The sequence below is a fragment of the Mandrillus leucophaeus genome, unplaced genomic scaffold (genome assembly GCF_000951045.1).
Source record: "Mandrillus leucophaeus isolate KB7577 unplaced genomic scaffold, Mleu.le_1.0 Scaffold2, whole genome shotgun sequence".
NCBI lineage: Eukaryota > Metazoa > Chordata > Mammalia > Primates > Cercopithecidae > Mandrillus > Mandrillus leucophaeus.
The window spans coordinates 250,935-265,442 of NW_012102031.1; the positions used below are offsets into that span (position 1 = coordinate 250,935).

General features: G+C 43.7%; 2 protein-coding genes across 2 annotated transcripts in view; one reads left to right on the top strand and one right to left on the bottom strand.

Moving 5' to 3' along the window:
• Window positions 1–14,508, top strand: part of TCF20 (transcription factor 20 (AR1)) — a 134,609-nt gene that overhangs the window by 13,990 nt on the left and 106,111 nt on the right. The window lies entirely within an intron of this gene.
• Window positions 1–14,508, bottom strand: part of LOC105539004 — a 61,246-nt gene that overhangs the window by 4,397 nt on the left and 42,341 nt on the right. Inside the window, exons 3-4 of the mRNA XM_011979112.1 lie at window positions 229–328; window positions 2–103 (exon numbers count right to left, since the gene is read on the bottom strand). Coding sequence (XP_011834502.1) covers window positions 2–103; window positions 229–328 — 202 coding nt within the window. The remainder of the gene's footprint in view (window position 1; window positions 104–228; window positions 329–14,508) is intronic.

The window sequence follows — 14,508 nt, forward strand, 5'->3', positions numbered from 1 at the left end:
CGCCCGGGAGGGCAGGGGCCCGTTTACTGCCATGTGAACACCTGAAGCCATGTGGACGCGGCTGCTTCTCGCCTGTTGGGGGCGGAGGGCAGGTACCGGCAGGCTGGGAGCAAGGTCCCGGCGCAGGACACACTTCCTGTGTGGGGCGGCCTCTCCTCCCGCGCCGCGGGGAACAGGGCGGGGTGTGCGAGCCGGGGTGTCTGGGCAAGGGAGCGCTCGTTTGGGTACCTGAGGCTCTCGTCCCTTTTTCGGGGGAAAGTAGTGGTTTGAAGGAGCGTGGCCAATCGGGCTGATTGCTCTCAGGCTGCGGCAGGAGGTGCACTGTCCCCTGGGCGCCAGAATGGGAGAGGAATTTAGTGAGCTGGGGGGCGGTGCCGAGGAGCGGCTGTCTTCCTCTGCTTGTGGGTGGGATTATTGTCGGTTTCTGTGGTTGCGGATACCAATACGGTCTGCTGATACCTTTAGTTGGACCTTAGGGGTCAGGTCAAAATTAGGATTTTCTCCTTTTCCTTTTTTCCCTCGAAGATTAGATGTCTCTGGTAACTGCTGTAAAATGGATGGAATTTTCGAGCTATTATCTAACAGGCTGATCTTTGAATGATAATTGGACCCTTATGTTAACAGCCTCAGTGAAGAGTGAAGAGTTTTATACAGCATCTTCCGTGGGGTAGCTGTTTGATGGGTGGGGTAACTTCACTGAATTCCGACCTAGGAGACCAGGAATCTGCTTACAGCTTTGACGCCAAATAAACTGCAGCCCAGGGCAAGTTACTTACCCTCGTAATTTCCTCATCTGTTAAGTGAGGATTCCCAGGTCAGACAGTACAGGGGTTTGTGGTTTTGCTTTTTTATCTCTCATTTTGTGCTCTGTTTTAGCCATAGGCAACTTTTCTGAGAAATGCAGACTGTACCTTAGCTGGCTTTTAAAAGCCTGTTTTTTAGCTTCCAGCCTCTACCTTCAATAGAGCATAAAACTTGGTCAGGGTATACTCTTTTTTGAGATCCCACTTGCTGTTCGGTGCTTCAGAACGGAAAGTGTGTTATTCTGACCTGGGTGGAATGCATCTTACATATTTTTTGTCTTTGTGAAAGAAGTTATCAGAAATACTTCAGAGAATATTTGTCTACTTGGGAAATGTGTGGATAACATGTGATTGGGTCTGTGTATGTTGGCTCAGAGGAGTTCCAAGAGCTTTCTATGCAGGGGATTGTGGAGGATCCGGATCTTATTAAAGTTCTTCTAAGGACATTTGACATTTGGCTAACGGTTGAAATTTCCAGCCAGCTTCAGCATTCTCAGAGTAGGGGGATGAAGTAGAATGCCATAACATCTTCTGTGAAATGGTATGCTAGTGGAATTAACTGTCACCTCAGGGTACACTAATTATTTGCCTCCCCCAACTTACTCCTTACTGGTAGCCAATGCTCTGCAGATGCTGAAGAACCGTAATTAGTTTCACTGATTTTATGGTGTGTGAAGGCCTTAGGCCATGCTTTTGACCGGCAAATATTTCTATACCAATCTCAGAATTTTTGTCTTAAATTTCTAGAACTGTGCTGCTTGGCCGGATATGTGCCCAATATGGGTACAATATGGCTTTCTCAGATCACTTTTTATTTTTATATTTTATTTTTTAAAAATTAAATCCCCATTTATTTATTTATTTATTTATTTTGAGACAGTGTGGTGTTCTGTCGCCCAGGCTGGAGTGCAGTGGCGGAATCTCAGTTCACTGCAGCCTCCACCTCCCTGGTTCAGGTGATTCTCCTGCCTCAGCCTCCCGAGTAGCTGGGATTAGAGGCGCATACCACCACACCCGGCTAATTTTTGTATTTTAAGTAGAGGCAGCATTTCGCCATGTTAGCCAGGCTAGTCTCGAACTCCTGACCTCAGGTGATCCGCCCACCTTAGCCTCCCAAAGTGCTGGGATTACAGGTGTGAGCCACTGCGCCCGGCCTGTATCACTTTTTGGTTCAATCTCTTTAAACAGTTTCTAAAAGGATCCCAGCATAGGGGCAGAGTGTTTATACTACTGACTTTGGAGATGGTTTGGTAGTAATTTTCTTGTGTGTTACCATCAGGCCTGTCACAAGTAAACACTTTTGTGTTTGTTTTATTGTTTGAGACAGAGTCTTGCACTGTCGCCCAGGCTGGAGTGTAGTAGCACTATCTCAGCTCCCTGCAACCTCCGCCTCCTGGGTTCAAGCGATTCTCCCACCTCAGCCACCCGAATAGCTGGGACTACAGGTGCGCACCTCCGTGCCCAGCTAATTTTTGTATTTTAGAGATGGGGTTTCACCATGCTGGGCAGGATGGTCTGGATCTCTTGACCTCGTGATCCACCCGCCTCAGCCGCCCAAAGTGCTGGGATTACAGGTGTGAGCCACCGTGCCCAGCCCGCGAGTAGACACTTTTATATAGCCACACAGATTATTTGGGGAATTTTCCAGAATAAACAATTTGTTAGGATTTGAATTATGACCTTGAGTTCAGTGTGGTGTTTAAAAAACTCTGATTATTCAAATTGGTTTTGTTTTTTCTGTTACTGTTGTTCTGAGACGGAGTCTAGCTCTTGTTGCCTAGCCGGGAGTGCAGTGGTGCGATCTCGGCTCACTGCAGTCTCTACCTCCTGGGTTCAAACGATTCTCCTGCCTCAGCCACCCAAGTAGCTAGAAATACAGGCATGCGCCACCTCGCCTGGCTAATTTTGTATTTTTAGTAGAGACCGGATTTCTCTATGTTGGTCAGGCTGGTCTCGAACTCGACCTCAGGTGATCCGCCTGCCTCCGCCTCCCAAAGTGCTGGGATTACAGGCGTGAGCCACTGCTCCTGGCCTATTAAAATGTAAGCAGTTATCACACTCACGTGTATGTTACACTTGTCTTATAACTTACAAGGGAAAATATTGTTATAAAATTTTCATTCAACAAAGTAATTTGTATGTATTTATGTGAGAGAAGGTTGCCAAAATTAGTAAGATATCCGGAGACGTGGCTTTTAGGTTCCATAACCTAGTAGTGGTATACTTTTTTTTTGAGACGGAGTCTCTCTCTGTTACCCAGGCTGGAGTGCAATGGCACAGTCTCCGCTCACTTGCAAACTTCTCTTTCTAGGCTTGAGCGATTCCGCTGCCTCAGCCTCCCGAATAGATGGGATTACAGACTCCTGCCACCATGCCTGGCTGTTTTTTTGTATTTTTAGTAGTGACGGGGTTTTGACATGTTGGCCAGGCTAGTCTCAAACTCCTGACCTCAGATGAGGTCAGGAGGTCATTCCCCTGCCTCAGCCTCCCAAAGTGCTGGGGTTACAGGTGTGAGCACCTGCCTAACTTTTAAAAAATCTGTAAGATAAAATGGAATGTAATTGAAATGATCACATTTACTTGGAGTTGGACTTTTTCTCATGAGTCCAACCTAAGTAGAAAAAATGCTGGCATTTGTATAAAAAACAACCCTTTGTGCTAGACTCTGTCCAAGGCATTTTAAATTGTGTTACAGCATCCACCCAGCTGACCTTAGAGGTAGACCATCTTTCCTTTCCCTGAGAGGTGGTAGAGCTAGTGAGGGTCAAGGCTTAGATATAACCCTCCCCCTCTTGGCTCCAGAGCCTGTACTGTACTAGGTTTTTTGCCTGCTCAAGGCACAGGTCAGTCAGTGGTAAGTGTGGCCCTGGAATCCATATCTTCTTGCTGTGCCTCGCTTTTTAATTTAATTTAATTTTATTTTTTTTGAGACGGAGTCTCGCTTTGTCGCCCAGGCTGCAGTGCAGTGGCACCATCTCGACTCACTGCAAGCTCCACCTTCCGGGTTCACGCCATTCTCCTGCCTCAGCCTCCGAGTAGCTGGGACTACAGGCGCGCACCACCACGCCCGGCTAATTTTTTGTGTTTTTAGTAGAGATGGGGTTTCACTGTGTTAGCCAGGATGGTCTCAATCTCCTGACCTCGTGATCCGCCCGCCTTGGCCTCCCAAAGTGCTGGGATTACAAGCGTGAGCCACTGCGCCCGGCTATTTTATTTTTTTATTTTAAAGCTATGATGAATCCAAAATCTAGATTCAGGTGAAATACTGGAAAGGGTGGTTTTTGAGACTGCTTATGCTTTTGTGATCCCCGGGAGTTTCCTAAACTTTTACCTTGCCCATACTTGGTCAGTTTTGCCAGTGTACGTGAGATTTAATCTATGAAAAATTTCTCTTTTCCTACTTCATTCTGTCCTGAGGTGAAAACTGTGGTATCAGCTTAAAGAGTAACATAATACATAAAGGGCTGTCTCTCTTCCTGACTAGTTTACAATGCACTAGAATCATTTTGTAGGGTGACTGCTCTCACTCAGTTTGACCAGTTGGGACTCAAAAGATATATTTACCAAAGACAGTTCTTTCCCCAGTAAATGCCTTAAGCCTTCTTACTCATGGGGACTTTGTGTTCAAGGCACCTTAGTACTCATTCATTCTGTCTGGGGCTTTGACTCTACTGTCTTCATTTTCTTTTTGTGGAGGTAAAAAAGTGACAAGATAAAGCAAAACAATAAAACTATTGGAGTAAAAGCCGTACATGAAAGTGATACGTTTGAAATACAGTAAGCCTGGGCAACATAGTAAGACCTGGTCTCTGCAAAATAAAAAAACCAGATGTGGTGGGTGCCTTTAGTCCCAACTGTTCAGGAGGCTGAGGTGTGAGGATCATTTGAACCTGAGAGGTTGAGGCTACGGTGGACCATGTTGTTGCCATTGCACTCCAGTCTGGGAGACAGAGCAAGACCCTGTCCAAAAAAAAAGAAATAGAATACAGTATACTGAAATCAAGGTATTTATAGTTAGAGCATAATTTGGTCTCATTGCACTGGATAGTTTTTGATTATTGGTTAGGCTGTTGAAAGTCCTTTAATACCCTTGATACATGTGGTATGGGTGAAAAGGGTCTCATGGCGATAAACACAATCAGTACTTTCTGTGTAAGAGCAATGTTTGCTTTGTGGGTAATATGCATGACCCAGCAGGAAGATGAACTAGAACGTGAGTTAGCTGGTATATCCGTGACTTATTATCTGGTGCTTCATAGTGGGGAATTAAGAAAGAAAACTACTAGGGGAAATATCATTATTGCAGTATGCGTATGTAAGCTGTTCTATAGGAAAGAGTAGAAATTCACTGGAACATTTGATATCAGTCTGATTGGAAGATGGTTTCCATGTTTGAACATCATGTCCCTGAATGTGAATTAAGGTCTGCGCGTGTGTGTGCGCTAATTTTCGTTAACAAGTATTTACAGGCATTCTCAGCATGGGGAAGTGCGATGGTGGACAAGAAAGAGCCTACTCTGGAGACAGACTGTAAACAGTAAATAAAAATGTCAGGTGATGATAATAGTGGTGAAGAAAATAAGAAAACAATGTGAAATAACTCAGGGGGTGTTACTTTAGAGTGGTCACAAAGATACTCCCTGTTCTGAAGCCTTTTCTGCCAGTGGGGCAGTTGAACTTGATCTGTGGGCTGGATGGAAATGACATTAAACAAAGTAAATAATTTGTTTTAGCCCTGAGCATCTTGAGAAGTTAATCCAAAGGATGGAAGTGGGCTGGTTGAAGTGTTCCCTCTGTTTATATCTTTATGCTCTGTGAATAGGGACCTGGCTCAAAAGAGCTTAAGGGAGATCATTAGTGGTACCTTGTAAAGGCTAAGAAAGAGGAGTGCTGGCTGCTTTTTTTTTTTAATCATCCTAATTAAAAATGTAGAGATGCATTATAATATTGGTGAGTGTTAGACAGTGTAGGAAACATATCTCTGGTTGTGTCTGTTGCCCCCCGCTCCCCTACTTTAGATCTAGACCTGTAGTTGTGTTCATGTTTCTTTGTTGGGACTCCTCTATTTGGATAGGGGGCTGGGGATGTCAAGGCAAGCAAGGAAAGCTCTAAGCAGGGGCTCTGGCAAGGGAGGGAATCATGCAGATCACACAGGCTTTGTTAACCATAGCCAGGAGGGTTCATCCTCTCAGTCTTTCCCAGCCAGCTGGCATCCAGCGTGCCTTCTCCCACCCCCTTTCCATACTCTCTGATGATAGAATTTTAGAGCTGGAAGACACCTAAGAAATTGTCTAGTCTAACCCTTTGGCTTTACAACTCAGGAAGATGCCAAGAAGCTGGTAATTTACCCAAAGTTATGCGGCTTTATACTGACAGAATCAAGGGTAGGACCTGTTCTTTGCCATCTGTGCCCCATGCTCTTACCAGCGTAGTTGACGGTGGCTCTTGAGTGGAAAAAGGAAGCTCCTGGGTGTTAATGTACTCAGGAAAAAGCCTATATAGTTCCAATCTTAAGATATCAAGGGGAGACAGTACACATCAGTCTTGAAAGCAGAGACAAGATTGTACTACTGTTAATTTTCACAAAGATATGTAGTGTTGGCTTCTTAGGCCCCATTGGTTTCTCTCATCCTAATGATGCCTTGGTCCAAAATAGGTGACATAGAGAAACTTCCTTTGCCATGATCAGAATTAGTTCATTTAGAGTGAGGCCTTTTAGATGTAGGGTGAAACTCCTGATAGGTGGCTATAATGGGTTTCTAGAATTGAAAAAGAGTTAAGGCTCTAGCGGTTGTAAGTTCTTTTACCTCCAGACCTCAGTTTCAGAGAAGCCAGATTTCATTGCTGCATTTAGAAGTGCCCTAAGGATGAAGCACTACTTTGAAAGTCTGGAGAATGTTCACTGTGCTTGGCAAGAATAGGGATTCTTGAGAAGTCAAGCAGGGAAGTACTTCCCTGGGCATTTCCCTGACTTAGTGCTGTGGGAGACCAATTATGTGAGGACAGATTTTGTATCCCTTTGGCAGTGATGTGAGAGGATACTATTGCTGAAGAAAGTCCATGTGATGGAAGGCAGCAGAGCGTGTGAAGGAGGATGCGCAGTCTCATCCTGGCTCCATCACTTGCTATCAGTGACTTCGGGCATTTTGCCTGAGCTGTAGTTTCCTCATCTGTGCAATGGAGATATATCTTCTTTTGGGCTGTTGGGGGAAGGAACTAAAATAGGAAAAGTATATGGTGAAGTGGACTGCCTGCAGGTGGCACTTAGAATGGTAGCTGTCCATTAAACCATCAGTCTGTGTTGTGCTATGTACTAAGACACTGGACTAGAGCAGGGCTGGTCCCTGCCAATTCTGTTGATTTTATGTCCTCAAATATTGGCCTAGTAGATAGTAGAGAAGGGCAATTAAATAGGGGTATCAAAAGTGTTCTCATAAGGGGAATAGAAGGTGCTGTACCAGGTGTGTGACCCTGACTTGAAAGATCACTAGAGGATTCTCAGAGCAGGACCATGTATTTCCTCATCAGCCTGCTGAATTCAGTGTCTCTTCCCACCTCTGGTTGTTCATCCTCTTCCGCTTGACTGTTAGTATTCTCCAGACCCTCTTTTTTCAGTGTCCTGTCTCCCTTGGTGATCTCTGGTATCCCCAGGCTTTTGTGTTTGTTTATAAGCTGATGATCCCCACATTGACATCTTCAGCTAGATGTCTTCTAGCGCCTTCAACTCCTGCTCGACACAGCGGCTTGACCATCTCACTGGTATCATGAGCTTCTTAAGTCCAAAACTGAACACTTATTCCTCGCAAACTCTTTGTCCTACATTTGTCCCCCAGTCCATAAGTGGCTCTACCATTTACCCAGTTTCTCGAATCAGATTCCTCCTTTTCTCTCACCACCCTCTACCTCTAAATCTATCACCGAGTTACTGTCAGTGCTACTTCCGTAAGATAAATTCTTTCAGCTGTATTGCCACTACTCTCTTCACCTCTTACCTGGAACATGATGACGGCCGCTTCGTTTCTGCTCCTGTCTCTATTCCACTTCACCCAGAATGGCCAAGAGTCGTGTGTCTGCTTAAAATCTTTTAATGGTTTCCCATAGCACTTAGATTCCAAACTCCTCCACATGGTTCACAAGGGCCAGAAAGATCTGGCTCCTACCTGTCTCTGACCCTCCTGCTGCTTTTGCTCACGGCCCTCCAGTCACATTCACTTTTTTTTTTAGGCCCCGGAAGGTGGCAAGCTTTTTCCCATCTCTGGAACCTTTTGCGAGACGGAGTCTTGCTCTGTCGCCAAGGCTGGAGTGCAGTGGCCCAATCTTGGCTCACTGCAACCTCTGCCTCCCAGGTTCAAGTGATTCTCCTGCCTCAGCCTCCCGAGTAGCTGGGATTATAGGTGCCCGCCACCAGGCCCAGCTAATTTTTGTATTTTTAGTAGAGACAGTGTTTTACCATGTTGGCCAGGCTGGTCTTGAACTCCTGACCTCATGATCTGCCCACCACGGCCTCCCAAAGTGCTGGGATTACAGGTGTGAACCACCATCTGGAACTTTTTAATATACTGTTTCCTCTGTCCATAGCACTCTGGCAAGGCTAGCCTTTTTCTCATCCTTCAGGATATTTGTTGAATGAATAGGAGGCAGCAAAGGGGATGGGGCAAGGAGGGAAAGTGTCCTCTGAGTGTATCTACAAAGGTCTAAAAAAAAAAAAAAGATGTAGAATGAAATATGTTTGAAGAACTGAAAGACTGTGAGTTTGGTTGTGGCATAGGTAAGAGTTATTTAAGCAAAACACGTAGGACTCAGGCAGCTGGAACTTGAATGCACTGCTGATGGGAGTATAAAATGATGCAACCACTTTGGAAAACTGGCAGTTTCTCAAAAAGTTGAACATGTATCTGCCCTGTGACCCAGCAGTTTAATTTCTAGGTATTTATCCAAGAGAAATGAAAATGTCCACAAATAAGACTTATATGAGAATATTGATAACCAAATGATAACCAAAACTAAACAGTCCGGATGTCCATCAGTGAGACAGTGGATAACAAGTCATCATGTTCATGCAATGGAAGACCACAAACAATAAAAAAGGAACAAACTACAGATGCGTGTAATAAGGATTAATCTCACAAATATTATGCTCAGTGAAAAGCCAAACAAAAATCATACGTAATGGGTGATCCCACTTAACAGCATTCCAGAATGAGCAGAACTTATTTGTGAACTATTTCAGGTTGGTCTTGCTTCTTGGGTAGAAAGGGATTGACTAGGAGAAGATGTGAGGGAACTTTTTAGAGTATGAAAATGGTTAGGTCTTGATAGGCACTCATCAAAACTGATTAAATCGTATGCTGTATGTGATTTAACTGTAAAAATCACCTGTAACCTGCAGCCAGAAACAACCCAGGAACTGTTCTTGATTCCTTTTCCCCCTCACTCTCAACATCTAATTGCCCGGCAGGCTCTGTTCACGTTATATTCAAAACATATCCTGAGTTTGGGCCAGTTGTGGTGGCTCACATCTGTAATCCTAGCACTTTGGGAAGCTAAGGCAGGTGGATTGCTTGAGCCCAGGAGTTTTAGAAAGGCCTGGTCTACGCAGTGAGATCCTGACTCTAAAATGTTTTTAAGTTAACCAGGCATGGTGATGTTCATCTGTGGTCTCAGCTACTTGGGAGGCTGAGGTGGGAGTATTGCATCAGCCAGCTGTGATTGTGCCACACAAAAACCGTATACATATATGTGTCTTATGAATTTGTTCCCTCTCATCTCAAGAACCATACCTTCTTATCTGAACTGTATTATTAGTTTCCTGTTTTTCCTACCCCCTATTTTTACCTTCCTACCAAACCATTTTTTCCACTTATCAGCTAAAGTGATCTCTTAAAAATTCAAATTAGATTATGTCAATTGCCTTCCTAAAATGCTCCAGTGGTTTTTCATTGCTTTCATGGTGGTCAGCAGGGTCCTATCTAACCTTTGTCTCCCTCTGAACCCGTTTGACCTGGTCTCCTTGCTCCCTAAGCTATGGGTTTGTTGGCCTTCCCTGTTTCTTGAACTCCTCAAGCTTATTTCTACCTTGGCTCCTCCCTCTGTCTGGAACACTTTGCTTCTCAAATCTTTGACTTGTTTCTGTTTGTCATTCAGGTTCAACTTAAATGTAACCTCTGAGAGGTTTTCTCTGACCCTTCCTGTCTAAAGTAGTGCCCCATTGCATCACCCTGCCTTGTTTTGTTCATAGCTTTTATTATAGTCTGAATCTATCTATTCTTTAAAACTTTTTAAAATTAATTTATTTATTTTTAAAATATAGAGACAAGGGTCTCACTTTGCCCAGGCTCGTCTTGAACTCGGCTTCAAGCGATCCTTCTGGGATTACAGGCATGAGCCTCCATGAACAGCCTGAATTTATCTTGTCCTTTTGTTTACCTCCCTCTTCCTCTCAGGATTAAGTGTGCCTCCTTCACTGCTATATAGGCAGCAGTATTTGATACACAGTGGGCCAGATGTGTTAAGTGACGTTATTGAGGACAGTGGTGTTAGGATGAGAGCTGTTGAAGGTAGACTTGGTGAGGGAGGAGGTGCCAAGGAGAGGCAAGACTTCTTTTGGGAAACTAGGTGATGGCATTGCCATTCATTGAATTAGAAAACAACTGAGGAAGCGAAGTTTGGAATAGGGTATAAAGTGATTAACTTGGTTTTGAATGTAAGTTTGAGATGCTTGTTAAGGCATCATGTGTTTGAGCACAGATCTGCCATTTAGGAGAAGGAACTGGCCTAAAGATTAAGACTTGGAGGTTTGCATATGTATCATAATTCCAGCGTAGGAGTACATGAGATTGCCCTTAGTGGTAGATGAAGAAGGTGAATATGTGGAGAAGTTGTTTCTACCTTGTTTCCTAAGTGATGGGCGTATCCTGCTAGTATTAGAGACTTAGCTTGGGTCTCAGCCCCTAACAGGTTTTGTAGTTTCAGAACCCCCCAGGGAGTTATGTTATTCTTGCTAACAATGACAAGTGCTCACGGGCCCAGAACAGAAACTGAGAAAAGTGAAAAATTAAGGGAGCATGTTGGCTCTTAAATAGCAGCAGGGCTGCAACCAGATAAGCTGGAGGAAACTCCAGAGAGCGTGGAACCAGGGAGGAGTTTTTCATGTCAGAGGCAGTAGACAAGATTACTGAGAAATGTCAGTTGGGTGGAGAGGGAGGCAGGCTTCTGGGGAGTGATAACTGAAGCTAGATTATCATGTGTTGATGAGAAAGGTGAAGCGAAGACAGTAAATTGGGAGTCAGACCTTCCTAAAGTTTGGCTGTTGGAGAAAAGTAAAATACAGATGCAGGGAGAATCTGGGATTAAGAGAACTCTTTTATGTGTTTTTTTTTCTTTTAATATAAATACTTCTTATGGAGTTATGTCCTGATAAACCTATCCATCCTAAGTCAAAAGTATATTTAATACACGTAGCCTACTGAATGTCATAGCCTAGCCTAGCCTTAGATGTGCTCACAACACCTACATTAGCCTATAATTGGGCAAAATCATCTAACACAAAGCCGATTTTATAATGAAAGTGTTGAATTTATTGAATACTAAACTGAAAAAGTGAGAAGCAGAATGGTTGTGTGGGTACTCAAAGTAGGGTTCCTACTGAATGCTTGTCACTTTCGTACCATCCTGAAGTGAAAATCCTAAGTATATGAGAAACCAGAGTATGCGTAAATCCTGATGAGGAGCCAGCACACAGGATGGTGTTGAAGATGCAGGAGACTAAGAGGATGTTGGATTGAGGACTTTCCTGGGGAACTCAGAACCCAGTGTGATCCCCTGTGATTGGCGTTGGGTAGTAAGAATATCCTTCTCCCAGAGGAGAGCAGAGGTGCAAGCAGAGGTGTGTGGGTGAGAAGCAGGCTGCACACAGGGCAGGAATGTAAGGAATACTCTTTGCACACTGAAAATCCTCTGCCTAGGGAGGAGGAGGGGGTGTGGAGAGTTGGAGATTTCAAGAAAGCATGGAAGATTTTAAGAAACTTCCCTGCCAAGCAGATAGAGCTGACTAAGGAAACAATAATTGTAAGGACAAAGTAAGAAAGTAGTTAAGATGAGCTTTCTACTTCTTGGGATTTCAGAGAAACTGGTCAGACCTTTATAATTCTTTGTCTAGTTTTGGATTCCAGTGATTTGGACACAACTTTTTGTGCCTTGTGTCTGGCAGTTCCACTGTTCCCCATACACTTCTGCCAATCCCATTTATTAGACCAGTGACTTGTAAATTATTTCAGAGCCCTCACATGTTATTAAAAAATATGTATGTAGCACTAGCTGTGTAGGTAGGTGGCAGTGTAGTAAGTGTTATATCAAAACAGAATAAGATGGGAGTAAGCGGGGTGGGGGGCACTCTCATCTCTTCCGTGCTGGGCTCTCCCAGGTCTGCAGAGGCATTTTGGGGCACAGGTGGCCTGGCTGGGGTAGAAATGAGGGTCATCCTCTTCCCAACTCCAGCCAGAGCAACTCATCATCTCTCTTATCTTTTGGATATATCAACATAAGATTTTTGCTGAAAAAAGACTTGCAGAATATTTTCAGAGACCACTTCACTAGGCTATAAGGCCCTTATAGTCAGGGCTGTGTTTTGCTTTATAGCCCCATCGTCTGCATTGTTGCCTGTCAGTGCATTGAGAATGAATGTACCATTTTGCCTCTGAGCCTCTGCTCTCTAATACTTCTCCCTCCTCCCCATCTCTAGCCATATATTACAGTTAAAATAAAATGTGTCTGTTTTATCGCAAATTTGTGTATTCTTAGGTGATCGCCATGCCTTATTAATCGATATCTTTATGTCCTGTTCACATAATTCTATTAAAGTAATGTTGAATTTGGATTTGTTGTAGAAAACTTGCAAGGCTCTTCTAAGAGTAACTAAAATCAGAGAAGAATAGGGGAAAAAAGTCCAGAGAAAATACAAGCAGGAAAACCATTGCAGACAGGGTCAGATGGAATATTAGCAGTTTAGGTGACAAACCCAGAGAACCACCTGCCCTGTAAGGAATGCTCGGTATTTCTCCTGGAGGGTTTTATTTTAATTTTTGAGACAGGGTCTTGTGCTGTCACCTAGGCTGGAGTGTGGTGACATGATCATGGCTCGCTGCAGCCTTGAGTTCCTGGGCTCAAATGATATTCCTGCCTCAGCCTCCTATCTGGGACTATAGGCGCATGCCACCACACCCTGCTAATTTTATTTTCTTTTGTAGAGATCGGGGTCTTGCTTTGTTGACCAAGGTCTGATTTTGAACTCCTGGCCTCAAGCAATCTTCCCCCTAGGCCTTCCAAAGTGCTGGGATTACAGGCGTGAGTCACTGTGCCTGGCCCTTGGAGAATTTTAGAACAATAAAATAGAATTGTTACTCCATGGCAGAAGTACAGAGAACATGCCTGCCAGATTCCAGCCAGAAATAAACGCAACATACAGTCAGGGTAAATGAACCCGAACAGATTTACCAGTACCTGCACATTAGTAGACAGATGTAAATGAAAAGGTACACTATGCATTGAACTTAATGCTACTTTTTTGGGTTTTTTTCCTAATAGATGTGAGTTTAAATATAGCAGGAATAGGATTTTCATCTTCTCTTGTTGAAGTCTTTGTGGAAGTGGATTTAAGTTCTAGCATATTCAGTAGGAGAAATTTGAGCTGGAATGAAGGACATCACAGCCTGCATAATTTGTTAAATGTCTCTTTAAAAAAAAAAAAAACAAAAAACTTTGCTATGTTGGCTAACATATGTGCTGAAAGTTGGCTTCCCCTAAAGATAAGGGACACAGGCCAAATGAAGCCTATGGGAATGAAACACATCGGAGAAAATAAAAGCAAAAAGGAAAATTTTTGTTCAGCCAAGATTGCTAAGTAGTTGCCATGCTAGGCACAAAAAAAATGAAATAAAACACTTCACTTTTCCTTAGAGTTCAGGGTCTATGGGAGAGTCCAATATGGAAAATTAATATTTATCAAACCTATGAAGGATTGATAAGGCTGTAATGGTGGTGTAGCTGGAGTGCTGGGGAGAACTAGGCAAGAAGCTGTTCCTCCTGATTAAGTATGGGAAGAATATTGGAGAAGGTTGTAGAGGAGGGGGCATTTGGGTAGACCTTGAAGGATGGACGAGAGAGAGACAAGTGGAAGAGTGGGGAAAAGCATTCCTAAGAGAGGTCTTTTGGGAACCAAGGCTCAAAAGTATGTAGCATATTATCAGTCAAACCTTGGGCTGTCAGGCTAAGGGCCTGGAGATGACAGAGAGGGGAAGGTCAGAAGGGAGCATGGGCCTAATAGTATGAGAGCAAGGTAGGAATAGCTTTGAACCTGGGGCTGGGGCACTTGAGTCTCATAAATGGAACAAAGTTTTGTGAAGAGAAGTGTGAATACATGGTTGGGGGCATTGTTCTGACTGCGGAGGGATGGTGGTGGGAAAGAGAGGGAAGGGCCGGAAATAGATGATGAATTGATCATTTTGGCCTCTTACTGTTCTGATTTTCTCATGGCCAAAGCCCTAGTCTGCATAGGAAGGATCTGTAAAACTTAGCAGTTGGCTTAAATAAAATGGATTTACAGGAAATTTTGGCATCAACCCATTTTGATTCCAAAACAGATTGGCAAGGATATTTTATGTACCCAAACCTTTTTAATAATAAATAATGTGAATTTTTTTTTTTTTTT